Source organism: Sarcophilus harrisii, chromosome 5 (genome assembly GCF_902635505.1).
Source record: "Sarcophilus harrisii chromosome 5, mSarHar1.11, whole genome shotgun sequence".
In the NCBI taxonomy this organism is placed as follows: Eukaryota; Metazoa; Chordata; class Mammalia; order Dasyuromorphia; family Dasyuridae; genus Sarcophilus; species Sarcophilus harrisii.
The window spans coordinates 57,634,111-57,661,152 of record NC_045430.1 but is presented as its reverse complement, the minus strand read 5'-3'; the positions used below and the strand labels follow the sequence as shown (position 1 = coordinate 57,661,152).

The window sequence follows — 27,042 nt, the reverse complement described above, 5'->3', positions numbered from 1 at the left end:
GGAGTGAGAAAGAATTGAACAAAACTGATGCTATTCCAAGAATCATTGAAGCATTCTTTTAAATGCATTGGAAGGAATTAATATGTTTTCTTGTTGTAGCAGAGTGTAAAATGGAGACCCTTTGCTCAATCTTCTTGTGTTTTTCTGAGTATATATGAAATCTGTTTCTATCTGTTTTGTCTATATCTCTTTAACTCTGCTTTTGTCTTTTGTCTCATTTGGAAGGTGGTAGAAGCTGTAACTTGGATTTAAGGGCATAGGGGGTCAACAAGATAGAAATAGTAGGGTGCTTTCTGAAGCTCACAAAAGCTTTTTGCCAATGTTACTATAAACTACACACAAAAACATAAAATTTAAAGCCAATAATTAGGTATTCTTGGTATTCATTGAGTTCCATTAGGGAGGACTGCCAGGAAGAAAGTAAGTTACTGAATTTTAGCATTCCATTCCTTTCTTCTACCATCAGTATATTGACAAGGCCATCTGCTTATAGACAACTCAAAATCTATACTTTTTAACTCACCCTACTCTCCCAAATACAAGAATTTTATTTACAATAAGGCAACATGTTTTACATTTTATGTAGTGACTGTGGTCCAAATGAAATAAGCTATTTAAGTCATTTAAGAGTTGAAAACTCTTTAAGTACTGTTTCTTTTTGTAAATAAAAATTACAAGCATTAATTTTATTGGAATATGCAAACCTTAATTCATACCCCAGCAAAGTAACACCAAATTTTGCCAAATGCCTTCTTGCTGCCTATTCAAACAGCCTCCTGCCTCTTACATCAATAATGAATAGTTGACTAATTGTCAACTATTCACTTACCTTAAGTCTGGAAAGCCTCCTTGAAGATGAACCTTAGTAAGAATATTGTCTTTAAGTCACTGGAACTTTATTATTGAAGTGTGTGTGGAAAATATATAATTATATATATAATTACAAATATTTACTATTCCATACTTCAATTCTGATACTGTGTATTGTGTGTGTGTGAGTATGCAATTCACTGCCACAGAGACACAGACTATATGAAGCATAGAACTATTAATAGATCCTTATCCTTCATGTGGTCATTAATGAATCTCATCTATTTGAATACAATATATTTTTCTATTTAAAAACACATTCTTTAACTTAAGGGCAATAATAATAAGATACAGTGTTATGGAGAGATGCTTTCAGTTTTTGCCTTTGCAGTATTCTGGCTTGGGTGATCAAGTCACTTTGCTCCTTAGAGTTCTTGGCAATTTTTAAATCCTCTAATGGCAGTTCTTAGCAATTTTTTGAGACTAATGGCCAGCCATATCTCAAAGAACTAACAATGAAATATGTTACCCACTTCCTACACTTTTTTTTTTCACTTGAACAATTCAGAAATTGGGGCTTCTTTTATTATGAATTGGGGAGACAAAACAGATTTTTATTTTTTGGGGAAAGATAATTACGCCCTTCATTGAATGATTTACTGAGAAAATTTCCTTACATATTGGACATGGTAGTTTGTATGTGGAATTTGCAGTAAACAAAGTGAAAATTATATGTAAAGTGTGTCAATGAGTTCAGCAAAATGGAAGTACTAACGTAAATTCTAATAATACAAACACTTCAAGAAATTCTTCATCCCAGAAATTAAGACCTATATGTAAAATCAAAGATGTCTGAAAGCTTATTAGTTATTCCTAAGTATCAACTTAACTGTAACTTGACATGTCTTCTCAACTCCCCCCCCCTTTTCTAGATATGTGGCTGTGTGATTTTGGGAGTATCAATATATGCACGTGTCAGCAAACATGGTCAAGAGGTAAGTTCTTCCCCCAATTATTCCATTACTTTTTGTAGAAATGACTGAACAAAATTCTGAATATGAATAAGCAAGTGAGGTCCTTTTCAGAAGAGTTTTATAAAATACGTTCTTTGTACATGTACTACACTGAACAGGGGTATTTTTATTTTATTTGGTGAGTAATTATCAAGAAGCTTGGGGGAAACAGAGTCCATAGCCATTCAGGAGGTCTAAATAGGGTCTCGATGGTCTCTGTCAAGGGAGCAAGGAGGGAAAAGAAGAAAGAAAAAAGAAAGGGATTCCTTTCTACTTTCAAGATCTAGCTCATCTCATTTATATGAGATCATTCCTGATTAGTATTTTCCCCAATCCCTGATTATTTAATTTAATTCAAGTGATCTATGTCCATGGCACCCAACTTTCCTACCCCTCAATAGATATGTTTCTTAGTTCATATGTCTCCCTTTTTGTCTTTATATCTCAGTGGGTATTTATTTGTGTATTTAATTAGGATAGAGTAGATAAAGTATTGGATTGGAGAAAGGAAGATCTGAAATCTTGGCCTCTGAAATGTGGCCTCTCTTGACTTCTTTTGACCTCAGTTTTCTGATCTGTAAAATGGAGATAAAAATAAAATCTACTCTCCAAGTTTTTTTTTTTCTTTTAAGATGAAATGAGATAATTTTAAAGCACTCTGCAAACTTGAAAACTCTAAATGGGGTTGGATGTTGAAAAATATGCCTGTGACACATGGCATTAGCAAAAGACTCAAAGAACAGATTAGCCATGGAATTTTGGTGACTGCAATTACCATGGATAATCTAAAGTTGAATGAAACCTCTTTGAGGGCAGGAACTGAGATTTTTTTTTTATAATAACTCTAAACACATGCAAAGATAGTTTTCAACATTCTCTCTTGCAAAACCCTGTGTTCCAAAATTTTCTTCCTCCCTTTTCCTACTTCTCTCCCCGATAGCAAGTAATCCAATACAGGTTAAACATATGCAATTCTTGGAAAAAAAGGTGAAAATACTATGTTGTAATCCATATTCAGTCCCCATAATCCTCTTTCTGGATGCAGATGGCTCTCTCCATCACAAGTCTATTGGAATTACCCTGCATCATCTCATTGCTGATCATCACACGATCTTGTTGCAACTGTGTACAATGTTCTCTTGCTTCTCCTCATTTCACTTAGCATCAGGAACTGAAAATCATTAGACTTTAGTTTTAAAAGGCCAAGATCTTCCACTGCATCCAAGGCTATCTTCAGGTGTCCTTTTCTATATCTTGCCACTGACCCAGATAGATAGCTCTGAAGGAGAAAATGAAACTGGTTACTTTGACACAGCTTACCCTCACTTAAATCTAATTTATTTGCTTGTCATGGCATCACCTCCTTGATGTCATGGTCATCTTCTAGAATGAAGGACAAAAGAACAACAAATTCCCATCTTCTACAAAAAAAAACTTTTCATTTTTCATTTCAATACCTTCCTTCTGTTAATTCTTTCCAATTTATCTTATATGTAGCCTATTTGCATACATTGACAACAATTTGAGAAGCAACTGAATTATTTATTTTTGTATGTTCAGTGCATGTACATAGTAGTGACTAAATAAACATTTATTGATTTTACTGGCACTATTCTAAGATATTTTCCTTCAGGACCAAATAGCTCACTTTCACTTTGATATACTCCATTCATTAATCTTGCACAGATGGTTATTGACCATCTCTTAACTTGGATCCAACTCATATCCACTCAGCATAGCTTAAAATTTTTTTCAGCAACCTGAGACTGATGTTCTTATATTGAAAGCATGATCATAGTTTAGTCAACAGTTTAAAATATACCTGCTGTTCTTTAGGGAGCAAACCTGCTTTCCTTTCCACATATATCTATTCATTGCCATCCTTCTACCAGCTCTTCTTTAGGCTTTACTTAGAACAGGAAAATTCATTGTGCATTATTTCCTTTTCTCATCCTTCACTTCTGAATAAGGAAGAACTAAAAGGGATTTACAAAGTCTTTATTATATATATTTAAAAGTTCAAATAAACTGATAAAAGACATTAAAGACTACTGATTATCAGGGTGGGGAAGAGAAATTTTATGGTATTTTGAAAAGTATTTCTACTTGTGTACAAAAATATTTTGAAGGAAAATGCACATTTTGGATAAAATACAAAACTGTAGAATAAGGAAAGTTCTAACTTGAGAATTTAGTAGACCTGGGTGCTAATTTGGTTTCTGTCGTTTAAAAGAGTAGACAAGTCAACTCATAAGCCTCACTTTCCTCATTTCAAGTTAAAATCCTATAACCATTCATTAACTACTTAGTACAAACAAAGGTTAGTTTGTTGGGCACTGGGACAAGTGTGAAAGAATGACTGTAACATGTAAGAAACACACTCTTACACTGAAAATCAGATATTGAGGAAAAATTATTAAAGAAGAATCTTAAGGAATCGTCTTAACATTTCTAGTCAGAAGTGGGTTCCACTCCTCCTTGAAAAGAGGGATCACTGAGCACAGAAGTGGGAGAAGCTTTGTACTTGCCATGGTGCAGCCCCTCCCTTCAGAGAATTTGGTCCATTTCTTCTGGTTGATACGTCCACTACATGATTCCCTCTAAAATGTATAAAAACATGTTTTCTCTCTTTCATCATACATCCCATTTTCAAAAATAGCAGAAAACTCCTCCTATGGGGTGTATTGTTTAATATTCAATTAGCCTATTCAGCAGGTGTAGTAGTGATTTGGTCAAGTCCTGTCATTGACTTCAACTAGTTTGGGCTAGATGGGCTCTTAAGTTTGTTGTTTTCTCAAAACCATAAAACTTTCTGATTGACTGAATCCACCTGGTCTTCCTAGCTCTTTCCCCCCTACTCTCCAATTCCTTGTTTGCTCAAGGCTTCTATTGCTCATTTAATTATTCTGTGGAATCTTAACTTTTCTTAACCTCTCACATTCTGAAAACCTATTGGTCAAAGGTACCCACTATCCCACACTATCTCAAAGCTTGCAACACTGTGTAAACCCAACTTCTCAGCATTTCTTACAAATATAATAGGGTATTATTCTTTGACTTAATTGACTAAATACTTATTTTGGGTGCCATGACACATTCCATGTAAGTTAGGACCAAAAAAAGAACTCATTCATTTTCATGAGGGGTTGCTTTTGTTACCAAACTAAGTAAGCCTATGCTGTTGAATGGTGGGACCAGGAAGAACTGCCACACAAGTCTGAAGTGTTTTGTCTTTGTTATTTTTTTTTTCCAGGAAGGTAACTAGCATGTATATAGTGCACCAAAGTTTTTTCCAAAGTAGTTTTATAAATGTTAACAGAATTTTACTGCCTTGGTTTTTAAACTGTGTATAGCTGGAGTCACACAAAACAGAAATAGACTTTAGAGATTAAGTAGTAATTTTAATTAATCACTTTCAGAATGAGGAATATAGCTTGCAAATGGAAGTTCTCCAGGGCAGGAGATCTCCTCCTGTTGCAGGAAGGTAGAGGTTTTATACACAAATCATACAGTAAATCATATAGTACAATCATTTTCAAGGCCTGAGTAGTTTCCCATGATAAGCCCACAAATTCAGAACAATGTGGTTGTTCTCCATTCTTGTGGGAACAGTTCATAAGTGATGGCTTTAAATTACATTGTTCACTACTTGGCATGAGGATAGGACCAGAGTTCTGTGACTGGAACAGGTTCTACAATTTTTGATTCGTTTCACTTAACATACACAGAAAAAGATTATCAAAAATTGATCATTTCAAATGGCATTGTAAGACTTTGATTTGTCAGGCAGCTCTGAGGAATCTAAATTATTAGTGTATTCATTATATACATCTTGATCATTATTAAAATCATAATACAGTTTCCTCAATTTTAACTGAAATAAAATATAAACATAAATTAATAATTTGTATGTGTCTGAGGCTGGATTTGAATGTGGATCTTCCTGACTCTTAAGTCTGGCACTTTGACCACTGTGTGTACTATCAAGATATTTTTGTAAAAGAATTTTTTATTGTGTTAACCAATTCATGGATTCAATGTCACCAAATATTGACCTTGTGTTCAAGCTGAGTGTATAATTGGCCTAATTGTAAGTTGCAGATCATATGAACTAAAAATCATATTAGCTACAGTGAAATTATTTTCAAAGCTAATGCATTTTTCCTATTTAATATCTAGTAATAGTAATGATAATAAATAAAAACTAGCATTTATTTATAACACTTTGAAGATTTACAAATATCTCATTTTATCCTCAGATAAATATGAAATAGTTGCTATTATATAGAGATTCGGTGACTTGCCCAGATTTTGACAGCTAGTAATAATTTAAGGCTAGATAGGAACTTGGATCATTTTGTCCCCACATCTGAAACTATCAGATCATCTAACTGTGTCATCTAGCTGTTTTAAAGTTTTTGTGGAGGATGGGGAAACCTGTGTGGGAAATTATTCATTATTAGATCAACTTGAAAAAAGAATTGTGTTATGACTATCTTGTCTTTTGTCTTCAGATCATCCGTGGAGAAGCAGCTGGACTTAACATATATTCGGCTGTAAATCTCTTGATAGCTGTGGGCACCATTATCATGGTCCTTGGTTTCCTGGGATGCTGTGGTGCTATGAAAGAAAGTCACTGCATGCTGCTCTTGGTAGGTTACAAGGTCTCAGTCTCTGTATTGAATTTTGAGAAGTCTGATGCTTATCTTTCCTTCCTTAGGAATCTTACCAAGATCAATGTAATCCTTATGTTTACATTTAAGGATGGGTTATGTTAATTAAGGAAAGGTTCGGATTCACTCCTATAAATGACACATTCTGACTCAATTAAAGTGAAAGTAAAATTTAATTATACAATACACGGAATAGATTTCCTACAATAACAACCAATACAGTAAATAATACTTAAAAGACAAAGAATAAGGAGAACTATGATTAAAATAGAAAACAAAGAAAGCATCACCTGTCCTGAGGATAGTCGTCTCTAAGTTGTGATTTTTAAGTTGCAGCAGGCTGGAGAACCTCAGATGAACAGCCTTTGAGTCCCAAACGGGGAGAGATCCCAGGCAGAAAGATTATCTCCGTGGGTGAGGTTCTAACTACGATTAAAACTGGACTAAATTTATAGGGCTTGAAAACAAAGAAGGCACAGAGCCAACTTGCTTATACATAGAAAGTTATGTATAGGAGAAGGAAATGCCAGATGGCCTTCCAAGATATGACTTGATTAATGTAGATGTCAGGGAGGGGGCCAATCCTCCCTGACATCCATTGTGTCCCAAGGAGTGGCTAGTTCCTGGGATTGTATAAGTGAAGCCAAACACATGTGGCATGTTCCCGGTGTCATAGGGTTAAAGAAAGGCTAAGTTCCCATGGGGAGAGTCACATTCTTGAAATGGTTTGAAATGAACTTACTAATAAGAAGGCATTTCTTATTCGGGATGGGATGTGGAAGTTGAGATATCTGTCTAGATATTTCACATGGAAAGATCACCAGAATAAGAGACCTATAAAAACCATCTTTGGTACCAGATCCCATCAAGGTGGTATAGAGGATAAAGCGCTAGAAATGGAATCAGGAAGATCTGAGTTCAAATATAGCCTCAAGTTGTGTCACTAGTTGTATCACCCCAGGGCAAATAACTTCAATTTATTTCAGTTAGCCCTTACCTCCTAAAGTTATCATAAGGAACAATGAGGAAATACTTGTAAAATGCCTGGTACCACCTAACTGCCTCATGTTAATAGCAATAGCTTAATTGCTTCTCCATCAAAACATATATGTTTATGTTTAAGGTTTACTTATTGTTGCAGGTCTTATTATGATGTAGGTAAAGTAAAAGTTAAATTCAATTTATCAAATCTCAGCTTTGTGAGAAACTTTTGTGAGAAACTGAGGCAAGATAGAGATTAGAGAGTTTTTAATAATTTATATGAAAGAGAGAGATTGTGCTGGGGGCATGCTGCCCCTAGGGCTAATGTCCAATTTATCCAGCAGCTAATGTGTGCTTCCCATGAAGTTATACACATGGCTCAGCTACAGGGGTAGACTGAGGCAGGAGCAGAGTCAGAGCACTGAGAGTGGGAACAGACTATCAATCTGGTTTTGACAGGGTGAGGGGAGGCACCTATTCTGATAAATTGAGATAAAGAAGAACAATGACAGAATGGGGGAATAGGACCATAATTTCTTGATGACTTGGGAGGCATTAGGAAACAGGAAGTCTGAACTCCCCCTTATCTTGAATTTACACATTGCAATTTATAACCTTAGAATAAGTAGCCCTGAGTTATATCAGTCTTAATGAAGGGGGGCGGGGGAGGGGGGAGGTTTGCAACTAAGGGGATTGAGGCAGAACAATTCAGGGAAACTAAGGCAGGACCATTATGGAAACTTAGGCAGGATCATTATGGAAACTAAGTCAGGACAATTAAGGAAACTGAGTCAGAACAATAAAAGGGAACTGTAGCACAACACTGGTAGATCAAAATCTATTCAGAGTGAAGGGGGACTGTGGCTTTCTTTTCTACCTTTTTAAGGAAAAATCCTCTTTTAAAATTGTCTTTTATTTACTATTTATCTTACAAACTTTTATGCAAAATGACTGAGGGTTGCCTCATCTCATAAACTATGTAGTGAAGAATGGGGTGGAAGAGGAGGAAGGAGACTATGTTTATGAATTTCATTTTCCCAATTTAATTCCCAAACTTTGGCCTACAGTTTTAAACTTCTCTTTTGAAGAGCCATTCTTAGAACTGGTGAGGAAACCTTTATTTTGGGCCAGATTCTATGCTTTCTTCTTCTTCAAAAGTGTTACTAAACAGTGAGATGGCAAAATTAAAAAAAAAAACATTTTTAGGGGAAGTAGAAGGAAAGGGAAAAGTGACATGTTTTGTATACAGCATTTCTTGATTAATATTATTCCGAGTTGACCATGAAATGACATAATAAGGTTAGAATGATCTTGGTTTTTTGTAGAATGAAATGGAAACAAATTATTTTTTTGCTCTTTCTAGTTCTTCATTGGATTACTTCTGATCTTGCTTATTCAGATTGCTGCAGGTATAGTAGGTGTTATCTTCAGATCCAAAGTGAGTATGTATAAGATGAATGATGCAAAATTTGTGGTATTAACTTGCTGCTATGGCTTACCTTTTATGTTTTATTTAATTATATAGGTTGAAAACGCATTTAGAAAGACTTTCCAGGAAGAAGTGAAAATTTTGTCCCAAAATGAACCTAAAAATGAAGCATTTCAAAAGAACTTGGACCAAATACAAAAGAAGGTAATTGAAGAACTTTATTGGAGATCTTGGGAGCTAGACATGATTCTTCTTAGCTTTTCAATTTCCAGCTTGTGTATTCCTTCTAGAAAAGAGTCAGATCATTTTAGAGATAGTAGGATGGTCTATGATTAGACTGTGAACTGCTGTAGTTTCTGAGAATTAAAATTTTTTTTATTTGATTGACCTATGAAAGAAAGACAACAGCATTTATAATCTGTGGTTTTTTTCTTTTTTTATTATAGTTTTTTATTTACAAGATATATGCATGGATAATTTTTCAGCATTGTCCTTTGTAAAACCTTCTGTTCCAATTTTTTCCCTCCTTTCCCCTTCCCCCTCCCCCAGAAGGCAGGTAGACCAATACATGTTAGATATGTTAAAGTATATGTTAAATACAATATATGTATACATATCCATACAGTTATTTTGCTGCACAAGAAGAATCGGTAATCTGTGATTTCTTTAGACGAAATTAAATAAGGGAGAGGATCATTTTTATCTCTGTATTAAATTTGTACATTACTTTGCACATAATGTCATGTTAAGATTTTGTGGGATTGAATTGAACATGATAAATACAGGAATTCTTAATCTGGGATCTTAATAGGATTCGTTAATAGATCTCTATGGGCAAACTTTATATGGGAAAAAATACATATTTGCGTATTTGTTTTTCACTAGTCTCAACTGAAATCTACCATTTCATTCAATAAGAATGTTATTCTGAAGGTAGGTGCTGTAGTGTACTGGCCCTAGAGTCAGGATGATTAAATCTGATCTCAGGCACTAGTTAGCTTATCTTACTAACACTTTTTAATTTAAACTTTAATTGGACCGGCTTATAAATGTGAAGAGCTTTCTTGAGGGAATATTTTTTGAAGATGCTATGTTATACCATAGAATGAAGACATTGGGCCTCTAGATTGTTGTATGAGGATCACCTGAAATAACATTTGTTTAAAAATAATTTAGCACAGTTCCTTGCATGAAATTGATGCTTTATAGATGTTTATTTCCTTTTCTCCCCATTTCCCAATAAAGGTCAATAATTATTATGCTCCATCCATAGTTTTATAAAGTTATTGGAGGGCACTAAAATAAGGTTGTCAATATGCCAAGAGTCACATGTCTCAGAGGAAAACTTGAATCCATGTCAATTTGATTTTGAGGCAGGTCTGTCCACTATACAAAGCTACTTGAAAGGTTTAATTAATATATAATTTTTGTTATAAGCTTAATTTCATGGAGGTTTAAATTTGGATCAGTTCATCACTATGGAGAACCATATTTATGGAAGGTTCCTTTAGTTAGTTGAATCCCATGAACCCTAAGAGGTCAGTTCCCACTAGGCAAAAAGATACAGGCTGGGGGAAGGGAAGTCTAATACTGGAAGGGCTTCCAGAGCACAAGAGAAGGTTCTGGAACAAAGTTCGCATATGCAGGTTCAGATCCTGAGGCTTCAGGGTGTCGTGAGAAGATGACAGGAATTTTCAGGCTGGATCCAGGCTAATTGAAGAACTTCCAGGGTTTTAGCCAAAGGCTAGGATGGAAGGATAATTGTCCTTAGTGAATAAGACACTCTTCTATGACATAAAAAGACTAAATATAATTTTATTCATTTTATCAATTTCACGTATGAGGAAATTGAGATTCAAAGTTTCTTAAGCAGTGTAGGGACAGATTAGGAGCTAGTCCAGGTCTTCTAAAACCAAATACAATATATGTGATAAATGGGCATACCAATTACAACTTGGCAGATCAACAATTTCATACAATTTCATAATAGACATCGAACTGGGAGTTAGACTATAGGATTTTTTTTGTCCCTATCTTTGGCCCTCACTGCTTATGTGAATAAGGTCAAGTGTCTTTTCTTGTCTCTAGGCCAAATGTCTAAAACAATTTAAAGAATCTCTTTAAAATTTTGGGATTCTACAAATACTGAAAACCAAAACGCATTTATTAAAAACTTACTGTGCTAGGTACTGGGTATACAAAAACGAAAAGGACATGGTTCTTGCCTTCATAGGAAGCTTACATTTTATTGAGAAAGCAACAACACATGTATATTAAATAAATTAAAATAATGTTTTTGTTGTTGGTTGGGGTTTGACCCTAGCAGCTGATAAGATTGGAAAGGTTTTTTTAATAGAAGTTGAGCGACTCTTCAATTGAACTTTGAAGTAGACTGAGATTTATGTAGTGAAGGGCTTATTCAAAAACTTGGAGATAGAAGACTTAATTTGCCTCTTCTGCAATTTATATTTCTTCTATGTAAATATTGAAGAAATAATGAGTCAAAGAATCAAAGAATATATGGTTGCTTATGTATGATGTTGGAAAAGAAAGACATTATTAGTTATAGACATAAATTTTCTTTATCTCTGCTTTTTTTTTTTTTAAACCTCAGTTTAAATGCTGTGGCTTGGTCAATGGAGCTGCTGACTGGGGAACGAACTTCAGCAAGTATTCTACTTCATGTGAATGTGAAATTCCTACAAATAATACTTGTGTAGAATATATGGGAAAAAAGGTTTACAATGAGGTAAGAACTAGATGAATTTGGCTTTGTGAGTAGTTCTTTTCTTCTCTATGTGAAAATATTCATCACAAAGACAATTTTGCACACTTCAAAGAGTAGTGTAAAAATTCAGAGGATTATCTATATTAAAATAAAAAACATTAAGGGAGACATCAGATAATAAATGGGTATTGCCACTTTCTTCCATGAGCCCATTTGGCTAATTTCTAGACAGTTATGAAGAATTCTAGAGATGCTTTCAATAGTAAGAAGGAAAAAAAATTAAAAATCATGTAAAAGAAAAGATCTATTCTTTTTTACAGTGATCTCTCTTACAATAGTAAGTTTGATAGTAAGAAAGTTATTTTAGAAATAACTTGATTCCTACCAAGAAATTAAGGATTTTTATATGTATGTAGAATTTGAGTTTTATCACATTTATTTGCACTTTATAGTCATCGATCCTAATTAACTGGAAAACTTGCAAATTATTGAGAAAACTATTGAGTTTATGGGATCTTTTAAATAGAAAGTATAAATTAAATATTGATAACAGTGTCAAGATTTCATTTGGTACTGCCATTTCCCCTCAGTGCTGACAATTCTAATGGGGAAATGAAAAATGAGAAGAAAAGGGGAAAAAAAAATTGAGTGGGAATAAAATAATTATTCCAACATTTTTATCTTGCTTTTATCAAAACATTAACAGGTCTGTTCTGAAAGATTTACTATCTCTTAGGGAAGTGCTGTTGCTCTGAGCTTCACGTGACTAGTTTTTTTGTCCCACCACCATTTTTGTGGCAACACATCTAAGTTATTTAAGTAAATAAAAGCTCAGTGAACCTATATATCACTTTCCCAAAAGTCAGGTAATAAATCCACAAAAATATTTCTATCTGCCTTATATCATTTATGAAAAATCTGGAAAAATACAAATCCTTTTTTTTTTTTTTTAATTTTCCAAAGAGAACCCAACTGTTTGGAAAATTAAAAATGTGATTCTTGTTTGATATGTTTATTTGCTTCGTAGTTAAATGATAAAGTTTTTTAAATTGTGGATTCCATGAGTGGGAAAACAAATTGTATGTTGGGCATAGTACTAAGTTAAAAAAAAAAAGATTTACAATAACCACATCAGTACTTGTGTCAAAAATTCTTACATCTGATTGCTGGGGGTGTCCTACTTCAGTTTGTTCAATCTCAAATTAAAGAAATTTCAACATTGGACAGCCCAAAAAGGTGATTGCCTTATTTGCAAACATTCTGGCTACTTATACTAACATATCAATCAGAATTGCTATTTATTAAGAGAGAAAAAGAGAAACATTATGTAAAAGAAGAATTAAGGAGTTTTTCTACAATCCCACAATAATGTGTGAAGAAGTATAAATGAGGTGTTTGGGCTAGCTTTCTGGAGGTCCTCGGGATCAACCCTATTACAGTTCTATCATTACAGTATACTGAATATGTGTGAACTAGAGAACCATTACATCACCATGCTAAGTACTAAGTATATGCAAACTAGAGAACCATCATCTCATCAATTCCACTGAGTTAGCATCTTGTTGTAAGTATCCTTGTTTCAAGTATACTTGTCCAGAGTTTTGGCCCTCTACAATGTTAGGTTTGTCTACAACTGTTTTACAAAGTTTGGGCAAGCAAATTAGCTGCCCTTCTTAAGACTGAATATTGAGCTAAATTCTAGAGGCTGGAAGGCATTTAAGAATTATGGAGGAATTTCGTTGTTGTTGCTGTTGTTGTTTTTAGTATGCAGGAGACATGTTTTTTTTTTATTTATTTAAGTGTATTTAACACATTTTGTAGGAATGAAATAAAGAGCAGAAACCAGTGCTTGCAACCTTGCCCATTTTTGTCATATAATGGTTTAGGTTAACACCTGAGATCTTAGCTTAAATTTTTGAATTAAAATAACATTTTAAAAAATAATTGACTTCTTTATTGTATTTTCTGGTCAATGTACTGTATTATCTGCTGCCCCATTTGGTTTTGGCTAGCTCTCAGGGCTGGTTCTATTAATGTGCTCTATCTAGCTGCTACCTTCAACTTAGTATGTACAAGGAAATTCTTTTAAAGGGGGAAGAAAAACTTTTTTTTTGCTTCTCCCCTTCCCTCACAAATTGCAGTGGCATCTAGCAGTAACTTAACTAGAAAGAACCCCCCCCCCTTTTTTTTTTTTTTTTTTTTTTAGCAATTTGAGAGTTTCTAGATTCACAAACCCTGGAGACACAAGACAGATGTATATAGAGAAAGGCAGCAGAGAAGAGAGCCAGTTAACAGCTCAAGAGCTATCACTAACAATTAAGAACTGGAGAAAATCAAACCTAGAAAGACATCTAAGATGGTTCATCTTAGGGTGATTGTGTGAATAGTTTTCAAAGAAAGGACTTTCAGACACTTCAGTAATAACTGTTAGTTGCCTTTAATATATATATTTGTGATTTTCTGCCATTGTGTTTGAACTAACTCTACTCATGGATAATCACTTTAATTTGTGGGAAAAATGTATACTAGGGTTATAGGAAAATATTTTGGAAGTATCGAATGCTACATCATTTTGGAAAATACTTTCCCTAAGAAATAATTGTTAATGCAAAATCCACTGGTAGATGATAGTTAATGTGCTATCTACTATTTTAAAAGCATTGCAAATTAGGAAGGTAATGATAGTTAGTTAAAGTGCTATCTACTATTTTTAAAAGCATTGCAAATTAGGAAGGTAACTTAAAGATGATGATAAATTCTACAATAAGTAAGTACCAGAAAACTCAGATTCTTCCAGTATTCCCCCAGAAAAAAGTTTTTTTTTAAAATTTTAATAGTATTTTATTTTTCTAAATATATGCAAGATAATTTTCACCTTTCTTCACCTTCACCTTTCTTTGCAAAACCTTTTGTTCTAAATTTTTCTCCCTCTCCTCCTTCTTCCCAAGACAGCAAGCAATCCAATATAGATTAAACATGTGCAAATCTTCTATTTTTGGAGACTTTTCTGAAATCAGTCTGCTTAGCATTTCTTATAAAATAATATTCTATTACCTTTATATGCCACAACTTTTTCAGCTATATCCCAACTGATGAGCATCCATTCAAAGAAAAAGTACTTCTAAGACATGATCTCAATTCCCCTGGATAAAGTTTACTCATTCTCCTTCGAAAGGCAGTGATACTCAATCCGTTTTATAGAGTCTGAAATTTAACCCAATCTAGCAGTTCCTCTACGTTTGGAAAACAGTATGGTACAAAAAGAGAGACTATTGGACTTAGAAAATTTCACTACTTATTAGCTCAAGTCAAAAAACTGTGACTTATCCAAAGACACAGCTAATAAATTACTGAACTAGATATGAACCAAAGTTCTTTGACTCCAAATTCTAGAAATCTTTCCACTATAAGATGTTTCCTTCCTAATGGAACTATGAGTTGTTGCTATTGTCTTGTTTTAACATTATTTTTCTATTGGTCCAGGGACATTTAAGGGATCCCTGTTGATTCCAAATTATTCTCACTCAGTAGTAGTTATACATTATTCATTAATTTCTAGAGCTCTCAATGATCAGTTCTGGACTTGAATAGGGAGCTGTATCCTAAAGCAAATCATTCATGCCTTAGATACTTTCATATAATTCTCTGAAATCACAGTGAGAAGTTGGGACATTCTGAACCCAGCCTTTGGCTTAAGCTTATTATTAGCCAGTCTCCAGTGGGACATTGAATATATTTTGCAAATATTTAGAGTGTTGATGCTAATATGTGAATCTAAATTTTACATTTTGAATGAACTTGGATTTCTCCCCATTCATAGTAAAATCATAATTATGGACATTTCAGAGGTAAGCTTAGATGTCAAAAAATTATAAAGTTTGTTACTTCATTAGGATACACTTCCTCCACTGACATGAATCATACAACCAACCAAAATTTATTAAGCACTTACTATGTATACTAGGTAAAAATGAAATAGTTCTTTCCCTATATCTGAGGAGATAACACATGTATAAACACAAACAAAATATAAACAAAATACACAGTGGTTAAATGCAATGCTGTTAGTAAGGAGGAAATGTACTAGTAATTGGGGAAGTCTTAATAGATATCTGATGGAAATGTACTGTTTGAATTGCCTTGGAGAAACCTCTGAGTGATTTGGTGAAGAGGTGAAGAGGCAACAAAGGAGATCTTTGTGGCCATTAGAGATGGCCACTCTAAAATTATGGACATGGGAGAAAGAGTGTGATCTGCACAGAACAAGACATTCAGATTAGAGTATGTAAAGGGAAGTTTAAATGAACTTTAAAACCAAAGAAGTTTATCTTTTATCTTAGCTATAATAGAAAATCACTAGAATTTGAATTCAAAGTACACATGGTTAGATTTATACTTAGGAAAAATCATTTTGTCAGGGCTTGCAGCTAAGACGGCTTCTTGAAGAGAAGCAGAGACCATCCAGCTTTCACATAATAATGAACAAAAAAAGCCAGTTAAAAACCACAGAAATAAGAAAGGGGAGTGATATCAAAGCCAGACAAATAAAATGATAATCTCCCAGACACTAAAGCCAAAGAAGCTATCAGGCATAGAAAATGTTGGTCATTGAAAATTGTATTTTTACCAGGAAGAATAAGGATCAGTTTGGATGGTGTAGCTACCATACAAGAACATCAAATTTCATGAACTCCAAAGATCTTAATTTTTTTTCCCTCTGAGATACCATAGAAGGTTTTAGAGATCAACTACTCTGAAATTCAAAAGTCAAGGGGATCTTTAGGGTATAGGCCAAGGTGGGAACTAAGATGAGTGAAAGAGGCCCAAGTAGAACTAACTACCCACAGCAGGGCCCTTGCAAAAAAAGGAAAAAAAAAACTCCAATAGAAGAAGCTGGAGAGATCATTAAACAATTCAACTCTCACCATACAATTATTTTAGATAGAACGATCACCCAAAGTTTCAAACCAGAAGGAAAGAGTAGTTCCAGAATAATTTAACCGAAAGTGAAAAAGATGGGTTTTCTTTACAATGTATTCATGAATACTTTCGAAAAAATAAAATATAAAATAAGAAATAAGAGCCCCAATAGAAAGAATTGGAGGGAAAATTTCCAATAAATGGAATACCTGAAAATCATTATTCTAAAAACCATGCTTAAAAAAAAACAAGCAAAAATAACTACCTAAAGAAAAAGTAATATAAGACTCACCTGATTCCCTAAAAACTATGATTAAAAAACTCTTAAATATCAAGAAATCATGTGTGAAAACTTCCAACAATTTTTGGAAGCCCTGGATAAAGTGGGGGAAAAAAATCTACTGATCACTTCCTACAAGAAACTTCCCAGGGAAGTATCACGAGAATTTCCAGGTTATAATGAAAAGCTCCTGGTGAAGGGGATGGAGAGTGTGAGGATAGAAGGATGGGAAATACTATTAAGCAACTACAAATGGGAATGTGTACCAAGGAAACACAGTCAGGATCTGGAGGCTTCTTGTATAAACCAGTTATACACTCCCAAACCAGAATACCTTGCCATAATTAACTATAATCCTCCATAGGGAAAAAGTGACTTGTTAAGTATTCTTGATGATAAATATTAGAGTTGAGTAAGATCTGTGAAGTACAAACAGGTAACATAAAGAAGTCCATTTTATTGAGCAATTGAAGGGGCCATAAGATAATTCAATGGTAAAATTCTACTTGGGGAGAAGAAAAAAAATGCATTTTACAAGCTTAATGTCTTCAGAGAATTGAAATGAGTTTTTACAAAAGGATATGGGGAATGTGGATTGATTCTATTCTGAAGGTTTTAAGAGGGAAAGAATAAAAGGAATATACATTAGTAAAAAAAAAAGAAAATTGTTATCTCATATTTGGCATGAGTGGAAAGAGTATACAAACAGAGAAAAAATGAAGGAGTAGGCATCAAATGAACTCTTACTTTTTTCTGAAATGGATAAGGGAAAAGGGAACACAAGCCAAGGAGCAAGTGGCTAGAACCAAAACAAACTTCCTAGTCTTTAAATGTGAATTAAAATAAAACTCCTAGAAATTAAGAAGTAGCCATCTGTTGGATAACAGGCTGAATATATTGTGTTACGTGAATGCAGTAAAATATTAAAAAGACATAAGGGAAAAAGGATGATTTTGGAGCATCCTGGAAAGTAAACTGAGCAGAACAAGTACAACTATTTATACAAGGAAAATAACATTATTGTGAAAAACAGACCAACTGTGTCTCTTGAGGGCCTTTGATGAAACATGTTTAAAAAAGACAAGAACATAAAATATTCAACTGTTTAAATTAGGAATTGACTGACATTAATTATATAACTTTGCAATCAAAAGAAGAAATTTTAGATATGGTCATTGTCTAACTCCCCTTCTTCCTTTTTCTTCCTCTCTTCTATCCTTTCCTCTTTCTCTCTTTTCATTTTAATGGGAGGAGGGGGGGGAGGTTAATGATAGTGAAGTTAAAAAAAAAAGTTGAGGATGTATATGGAAACTATTTTTTCCCATTAAATTCAGAATAGAAAACCATGACAGCTATGTGGAGAGGGCAGAGGCTTGAGGCTATTTTGATTAATTAGAATAAAAACTTGTGTGCTTTAGAAAAGATAATCTTTTCTTTTCCCCCTGTGCTCAAAATTCATCACCTGGTAGGTACAATCTTCTGGTTAGATTCTGCGTGCCTTTTAGGATTACTATTCTTCCCAGACTGGCAGGAACTTTCAGACCAGTTCTCCAACTTTCAGAACTGGTCTCCAATGGTTTAGTTTTTGGAAACTAGTGGTTCCTCTTTTGCCTCAATAAAATTTCCAATTAGAACTTTGGCACAAGTGTGATACCTACAATATCCTGGTCATTCTAAATTCCTTTTTCACATAGAATATAAGCTTTTGTCTTTGTATCTAAAGTCATTTTTACAATGCCTGGTAACATGGTAGATACTCAATAAATGCCAGTTGATTGATTCACTGATTTAAAAGGTTTAATTTCTTTTCCCAAAAGAAAAAATTCGTTTAATTCTTGCATGAGTTCAAACAGCTTGTTGTCCTTCTAATACTTTTAGTCAGTTGATATGCATTTTTAAAGCAATGCACTATGCAGTGAGGATACAAAGGAAGGCAAAAGAAAATGCCTGTCCTCAAGGACCTCCCAGTCTAATTGGGGAAACAACATCCAACCTACAATATACAGACAGGATAGTGGGTTTCTGTAGAGTCAGCTCAGTTAAGTTTTAAAACTAAATATGTGGATAGGCCCATATATTCCATGGTCCCTGGTTTTGAGCTTCCCTTTTCCAGCGCATCTGTAATCTCATCAGTGTGGACTGCAACCCATCCCTTGTGTTAAAAAATTAACATAAAAAATTAAACTCTTCACTATATTAACCCCCCTCTTTGTTTTTTGTTTGTTTGTTTGTTTTTTTACAGACATGTGGTGAATATGTTATAAATTTTTTAAGGAAAAATTTAGTTATTATTGCTGGAATTGCATTTGGAGTAGCAGTGATTGAGGTGAGTAAAAATTAGTTTCTTCAGTTTTGTCTTACAGGGTTTATCAGTAGGGGCACAGAGTGATTGTATTGAGATCAATTGTCTTTTCCAACTGGAAATAATTAAAAGAGAACTCAACTTTTATACTTTTGCAGGAAAAAAAAGAATTTCTCATTTCATTGATTTTTGGAATAGAAAATGGAAATTGAACCAGTTCAAAGCTCAATTTCCCCAATTCCCACCTTCCCAATTTCATTTTAGTCAAGGCAACTGAGTCTTAGAAATTCTAAGTAGAATATTGCAACCCCATGCTCAACCTCCATCTTACAGAGCCTGAGTTCATTTCAATGAATTTCTAAATATACCTTGTGGATCAATTAAGGTTAATTAAGGCCTTGCACTCAATTGCTAATGTTAAATATAAAAAGACTATCATATCTTGATGGGACTAAGGGCTAGACCTATTAATTCCTTAATGGAGCGAACTCTTAAGAGAGGAAACTTCATGAACCAATACAGGTCAGCATCTTTTCTGTACCATTGAGAGTTCAAATGATTCATCTTAGAAGTGTTCTTTATCACCTTTTTAATCCCTGCATGGGATTTTATACTTTTTGTTTTTTTATGCATCCTTGATGGACATTTTTTCATGTCTAAGTGAATAAAAAAAATGACTCATTTAGAGATTTATATTTTGCAATATTTCCAAACCTTAGAAAATCCAGAGCTTCATTGGAGTGATTTCATTTATACAATCCTGGTAAAGGTGGAAATTCCTTTCTTCTTGTTGCACCCATTACAAATTGTGATCATTATTTTGTGGCAGTTATATGCATGCTTTCTGCATATCATCTTCTCACATGGAGTGCCATACAATTTTCTCCCCAGAGTTTTTATACCAAATTAACCTCTCATTGGAAACATAGAAAGGAATTTTACTGCAGAACATAGATAAAACAAGCACTCACATAGGAAGAATGCCATTTAGGCAACTTAAAAATGATTTCATTTCCTAGGCAAGGTTTTGAGTAAAGAAGTAGTGGTAAACCTAATTTGAAGGAATGAACCCAAATATATTCAGGTTATATATGTGTATATGTACACACACATACACATATTTATAATGCATTTTAAAATCAAATTCAGTCTAAAAGTTTCTGGATTCTCAGACTTGTTTCTAAAACATGTGTTCAATTCCTACCTTTGACATATTAGTCATGTGAGTATAGACAAATTGTTAAATCAGGGACCCATCAAATTCCCTCTGATCTGCATTTGTGCAGAGAATTTAAAAGCCTTTATTATGATCACAAGATTCAAGCTAGAAGATATCTTGGAAATTATCTTGTTCAACTGTCCAAAGTTACTCACTGGATCTGATACAAAATATATATTCATGTAAGTCATGTTGTGAAAGAAGAGATCATCCCCCCAAAATCCATAAACAGTGGTGAACAACAGTATTCTTTAATCTACCTTTAGACTCCATCAGTTCTTTCTCTGGAGGTAGATAGCATTTTTTTGGTCACGAATCCTTTGAAATTGTCTTGAGCCATTGATATCAAGTACAGTACAGTTTTCACCCCGCTAAAGACACAGATCCTCAAAGAAAAACACAAAGAAGATCCTTATGGATTCTGGAAAATTAGGTCTTCATTTGTTGACTTCTCTGTTAGGGGTTGGAGATCATATTGAAGATCCATCATCTTAATTTGCCCACATGCATTAATATTTCAGATAAATTAAAAGGCTATATATTTTTTTTAAGATTTTGATTTAATATATTTTATTTTTCTCAATTCTTTGTTAAATAATTCTTTAACTTTTTCACTATTCCCAATTCTATCCCTGTCTCTGAGATAGTAAACAATCAGATACAGATTATACATTATACAGATTATACAGTATATATGTACACATGTAAAATATTTCCACATTAAAATGCTGTTTTCAAAAGAAGTTCTCCTTCCAAAGAAATCTCTAGAGCCTTTATCAGAATTTGAAGTAAAAAACAATCAGATTATTCAATTTTCTCAATTAATTACTGTAGTCAAAACCCAGAAGACCTCAGGGTAAGTTTGGTCTTTGGCATATAGTGGTTGTATCAGATAGTGTTCTAGATCATTCTAGTAACCTAGATTGCTGAAGTGATGACTGGCCTTGGGTAAAGTGTGTTTCTCCAAACAGGAATTTCTTTATGCCATTTAAATCACAGATCAACTTATTTAACAAATAGGGAATTTTCTGTCAATATATCCAAGGGAAAAGTGACCCTAAAAAGGCTAGTATGATTATTACTCACAAGAGTCTAGCAGTCCAAGTATGGAAAAATGATGACTTTGAGCTATTGTTCCACAGTTTCTGAACAAAATGAACTTTTCTTGTTGAGAAGGACATATTATTTTTGTTTATTTAATTAAACTTTGCATATGAATGGTCTCTCTTAGCTGTTTTCTCATCTTCAAAACATGATAAGATTATTTTACCACTGAGAACATAATAATGAGTTATTGAATGTCTTGTTCAGCTAATGAATGCTCAGCTTTTGTTTTATGAATGGAGCCATGGTTTTTGTGGCCAACAACATCATCCATCATCTAACCCATCTTTTTACATTTGGAGAGATGAGTTTTAGTTCATTGGTGGCACTAGATCTCACAGGGTTTAGAAGGGACAATGAGATGGCCCAATGAATAGAATCACTAGATTTGGAATAATAAAAGATCTAAGTTAAAATCCTGCCTCAGTCACTATGTGACAACTATGTGACTATGGGAAAGTCATTTAACCTGTTTCTTCATCTGTAAAATGGGAATGCTAGAGAAATAACACTCATAATGTTGTAAGAATCAAACTTTATAGCACTATATGAATGCCAAATAGTGGAAAGAGGTTGCCACATAGTAGGTACTTAATTGTTTGGTACAATGGATTGATTCAGTCACATAAAGAACTCTTCCTTCAGTTGGTTGACTACATGCATCACTGAGAGGTCAAATGACTTGTCCCTGATCACCCAGTTAATATGTGTCACAGTCAGGATTTGAACTTAGATCTTTTTTTACTCCAAATGCAGTGGCTCTATCCACCAGGCTATCTCATTGCCAGCCTTTTTAATTGTATGTCCAATCCTTTTCTCCACTGCACTCTTATTTTCTCATTACTAAAGCTAATTGTGCTGGAGACCACTTCTTTTTGGAATTTCTTGGAATCTTAATTCTGTATAATCCTTATTTAAGAAGATTGCCTAAATTTGGGGTCCCTGAGTACTTTGTGACTACTTTTGTGTACCTCTAAGTCTTTGAATCAGGAAAAATAAAGTCTATAATAAATCATGAGAGTGGATTTCCTTAAGGAAGCTGTTGAACTGGGAAAACTGAATTTGGATTCACTGGTCTATTGTTCAATCTTGGTCTACCATGTACCTGTAACTTGTGTTATTCTGAGTAACCTCTCTTGGTCTTACTTTTTTCAACTGAAAAAGGAGAAAGTTGGACTGGTTGACTGTTGTAATACAGGAGGTCTAACTCAGACCTGACCTCTCTCCTCTTCTCTCTTCCCTCCAATTTATTTCATTCCCAATCCACAAGGAACATTTATGAAGGCTGCTTTGCAACTCCTTCAAGTTTATGATTCACAACTGTGGAGGCTCTTGGAGAATTGACCTGCCCCATCACCTAGGCATGGTCCTTAACAGTTGACTTCTGAAGTATTTTCCAGTTTTAAATTTCTGATCCTTTGAAATTATGGAAGTCAGTATGTCCACTTTCCATTCTGAAAATAAAGAGATGGAGGTGAAGATATTTGTTCTAAAGAAATAAACATAGACCTATGCTATAGATCCTGTTTTATTCCATCTTTCAAAAAGAAAGATTGCCAATTGTTCCAAATGGTTTGAGTGAGATCATTTCTAATGGTGTCCAGTACAACCCCTATTAAGTACCTGAAAGACTGCTATGCTTCCCTCTGCAGAAGAGGAATTAGATTTTTTTTTTGAACCTTTGAGGAAAAGTAGGAACAATAGATAGAAACTGTTAAGAAGTAAATTTAGATTCAATAACTGGAGCCATCCAAAAGTAAAAGAGACTGATTACCTTAGAAAAGGGAATAAAGGTTTTGTTGAAAAAGTTATAGAAGAACACTTGGCTCATGTTGTAGTTTCAGACACATGTTATACTGAAGAGATGATAGATATAGATATAAATAGCTGGGAAAACAGAGATAGATGAAAGATAATATAGATGATCAATACATAGATATAGATGGAACATTTATTACCTGTCACTCCAGGTTTTCTGCTAAGGGCTGGCATTTATACCTAGCCCTGAAGAGTTTATATGCTAATTGGAGGAAGACAGGAACTTTATAAAAGGGAGGGGTTGGGGTAATTGGCGATATGGTGTTGCAATTGTGAATGTAAGAGGAAAGTTGACTCATCAGAAGTTTAATCCTTTGTTTCTTTGTTTTCTGATATTAATTGGCAACTGCAATTTCTTGGACCTAGTGAAGTAATGGTATTCTTTTTCTTTTTCTAGGTACTTGGATTGGTGTTTTCTATGGTCTTATACCACCAAATTGGGAAAAATTGAAACTACAGAAGTTAAGCCATTATCTACTGTATTTGTCTTTTAACAATTTACTTTGCTTTAAAAAGAAAAAAAAATCAAACAACACAATATTGTCAAGGAGTATCCAGTTTGCTAAATTATTACATTTTGCTGAAAGCATGATGCATTCATTATGCATCAGATGTCTTTAGTTGAGTGACATAGGAATAATATGTATATTTTTCAGAATAAAATACATTTTGTTTAAATTGACTTAATTTCCTTCTATATCATTATGTTCAGGTGGTAAAGTGGGTTAAATAGTTCAGTGGAACAATCTTGATCTCCAAGTGACAGAACAATTAAATGAAGTTATAAATCTCCATTAAGATTTAACATTTTTTGATTAGATGTAAATTTTTATTTGATTGATAAAATGTATGGACAACAAAGTAGATGAAGATTGGCTAAACAAATTGTGACAAATAAAATAATGCTATATCATATGAAACTATCATATGAATGCTATATCATGAAGAATATAGAGATTTATTAGAAAGATTCATGAATATTCTGCCAAGTAAAATAAGTAGGATTAGTAAATCAATAAACACATTATGGAAAAAGGAAGAAAAAAATGAAACTGAACCCTGTATAATTTATCCTAACCACTGGAATTAAGCTTGGCCTCCAAGGATGCAAAAATGGGTCTTTCCATTTTGAAAATGTGTGAAAATTTGTGTGTGTGTGTGTGTATGTATATATATATATATATATATATATATATATATATACTCTGAAAATATGTGTGTGTATGTATGCATGTGTGCATGTATACTATTGTAATTACTATGATAGATGATGTGTTGGTTAGTCTCACTGAATTCAAAAAATTGCACATTTTGTGGATTTTCCACTGGTCAACCTTGAGAAGGACATGTATGAAGATCACAAGAGATGGGCTTAAATGGAGAGGTTATAGACTTAATTATTGGATTGGTAAGCATTTGGATTGAGTTTTTTCTTGATTTTAGTTATACAGGATAATTTCTGGGTAAAGAAGTGGGGACATATATTTGAAAGTGGAGTATGATCAGTGAAGTCAAAACAAAACAAAACAACAACCAAAAACCATCTATTCCTTCATTTTCCAAACCTAGAATTTCTCAACTGAAATTTGATATTAAATCTACATAAATCCTTGTTTTTCTACAGTGAAGTAATCTAAGTTTCCATATAGCTGTCAGGTTCAAACAGTGGAATCAAGAGACAGAATAAAGTTAATGATCCAAGAAATGCCCTATAAAAATGACAGGGGAATTAAAAAGAAATGTTTCAAAAGCACAAGAACAAGAAGACTATCCTAGTCATCTTTGCCAGGTAAGATGAGAGGCAAATAAGTAATTTCTTTTTAGTCCTATCTGAGGTTCAGCCATGGAAATGTCAAAAGACACAGCTAACTGAAGTGTCTGGGCTCCAAATACCTCCATAAGAATTTTGTGACACTAATTTCAAAGAATTCCAGTAAAGCCAGCTATTCCACTGAGATTAAATATAGGGAAAAGAGGTTTGAATTCTTGGCAAAGATTAAACCTCTGATTTTCAGGAATCTTAACAAGCAACAATAAATTCATAAATGGAAGCTAGATCTTTAAAAAGAAGAAAAAACTTAAAAACATGATAAGTTTGCAGTGGAGTTAGATGAGTCAAACAAAACCAGTAAGTTGTAAGAATAAGCATCAATTTTACTTAATGAAATGGAATGATGCAGCATTTACTGGATGAATGGAAAAAGAATTTCATGCATTTGGGACTTGGAGAACTAGTTTGTATTTTTGATTTGGAGCTTCACTTTGAATAACATTGACTAAGCCCCTAAATCTTTATTCCCATCTCACTGGTTTTGAAGGACTAATGGCTTCTCAGAGAATAGATATATGTTTCTCAGAATGTGTTCAACTACAAAACCTTTTTAAAAATATCATGAGCAACATATATACATACCACACACACACACACACACACACACACACACACAGACACTCTAGCTGAAAGGCATTCTTTATCATTCAATTAGCCTTCATATGTAGACAACCCATTTTACAGAATGTCTTTATGGTTAAATGTTAACATGGTGAAACATTGTTAATTTAAGGTGGTGAGGATGAGCTCTTTTTTTTTTTTCTTTTGATTTCATTGGTATGTGGATCTCATAAAAAATCTGGCTTACAATGTGTATTCTTTGAGTAGTACCTGGAGTTCTAAAAGTTTTAAGTTAATTTTCTAAGAGTCATTCAGGTGATGACTATTAGAGGGAGGGGTTCCTAAATATAAGGTTGGCTATTTTATCCTTGCTTTTACATGGAAATTTGATTATATACTGCAAAAGATAATGTGGCTGCTTTTGAGAATGATTGTTTAAATTCCAGTATTAAATGCTTTCTTTGGAGAAAAGTGATGATAAATTAAGAAAATGCCCTAGATACCAATGAGTCTTTGAATGTAATGATGATTGATTTCCTCATTTTCCCTTGTCTTTTAAACCCTTAATTATCTGGGTAAAACCTACCTTTTCAGATTTCTTTTACATTATCTTCCTTTTATGGCCTTTATGTTTTAGCTCATCTGGATAATTTGGTGTTCTGTATACAACATTCTGATTTCCTCTTCCAAGTTTGTATTTGTCCCACACATCTGGAATGAACTCACTCCTCATCTCTGTTTTAGCATCCCTTCCTTCCTTCCTTTATGATTAGCTTTAGTGTTGTCTCCTTCCTGAAGTCTTCCTTGAATACAGTAGTAGATGCTGCCCTCTCCCTTTGAACATGACTTTGTATTTGCCATGAATATGTATCTGTGCTCATAGTACATGTGTATACAAAGTATATGAATGTAAAAGTTGACCACATAATTTGAATTTGGGAGCATCTTAATAGCCATCTAATCCAATCCCAAAACAAAAGAAGTCTTAGTATAACGTACATTAGTCAAGTAGGTTCTGTTTAAAGAGCTCCAAAGAGGGAAAGCTACCACCTACCTGGATACTGACAAATCAATAAGGATTTATTAAGTGCTTACTATGTTCTAGGCTAGTCTGGGGGAAACAAAAAGAGATAAAAAGTCTTTGCCCTCAAGGAATTTGCAAATTAATTGGTGGGACATGACACCAAATATAGATAAAGCAAGCTATACATACTCTAAATAATTTTAGAGAATTACTAGAAAAAAGGGACTAGAATTGAAAAGGGTTTGGGGAGAACTTCATGTAGAAAGCGACCTTTTAATTTGGATTTAAAGGAAGCCAGGGAAGTGAATAGGCAGAAAGAAAAAGGAGAGTGTTGCAGACATGGGAGCTA

The 27,042-nt window shown here is 33.8% G+C and overlaps 1 protein-coding gene across 1 annotated transcript; it reads left to right on the top strand.

Annotated features, from left to right (window-relative positions):
- The first annotated feature begins 1,735 nt into the window (after positions 1–1,735).
- TSPAN8 (tetraspanin 8) lies at positions 1,736–23,955 on the top strand. Its single transcript, XM_031938977.1, has 7 exons — positions 1,736–1,805; positions 6,338–6,475; positions 8,841–8,915; positions 9,003–9,110; positions 11,521–11,655; positions 19,077–19,160; positions 23,675–23,955. Exons 2-7 carry the CDS (start codon positions 6,413–6,415, stop codon positions 23,726–23,728), a joined length of 519 nt encoding a protein of 172 aa, XP_031794837.1. The 5' UTR covers positions 1,736–1,805; positions 6,338–6,412; the 3' UTR covers positions 23,729–23,955.
- Positions 23,956–27,042: the final 3,087 nt, after the last annotated feature.

Excerpts from the sequence above, each read along its gene's own strand:
- TSPAN8 (XM_031938977.1), top strand. The coding sequence starts at position 6,413 with ATGGTCCTTGGTTTCCTGGGATGCTGTGGTGCTATGAAAGAAAGTCAC. Across the intron at positions 6,476-8,840 it reads GTCACTGCATGCTGCTCTTG|TTCTTCATTGGATTACTTCT; the intron begins GTAGGTTACAAG and ends TGCTCTTTCTAG. Across the intron at positions 11,656-19,076 it reads GAAAAAAGGTTTACAATGAG|ACATGTGGTGAATATGTTAT; the intron begins GTAAGAACTAGA and ends GTTTTTTTACAG.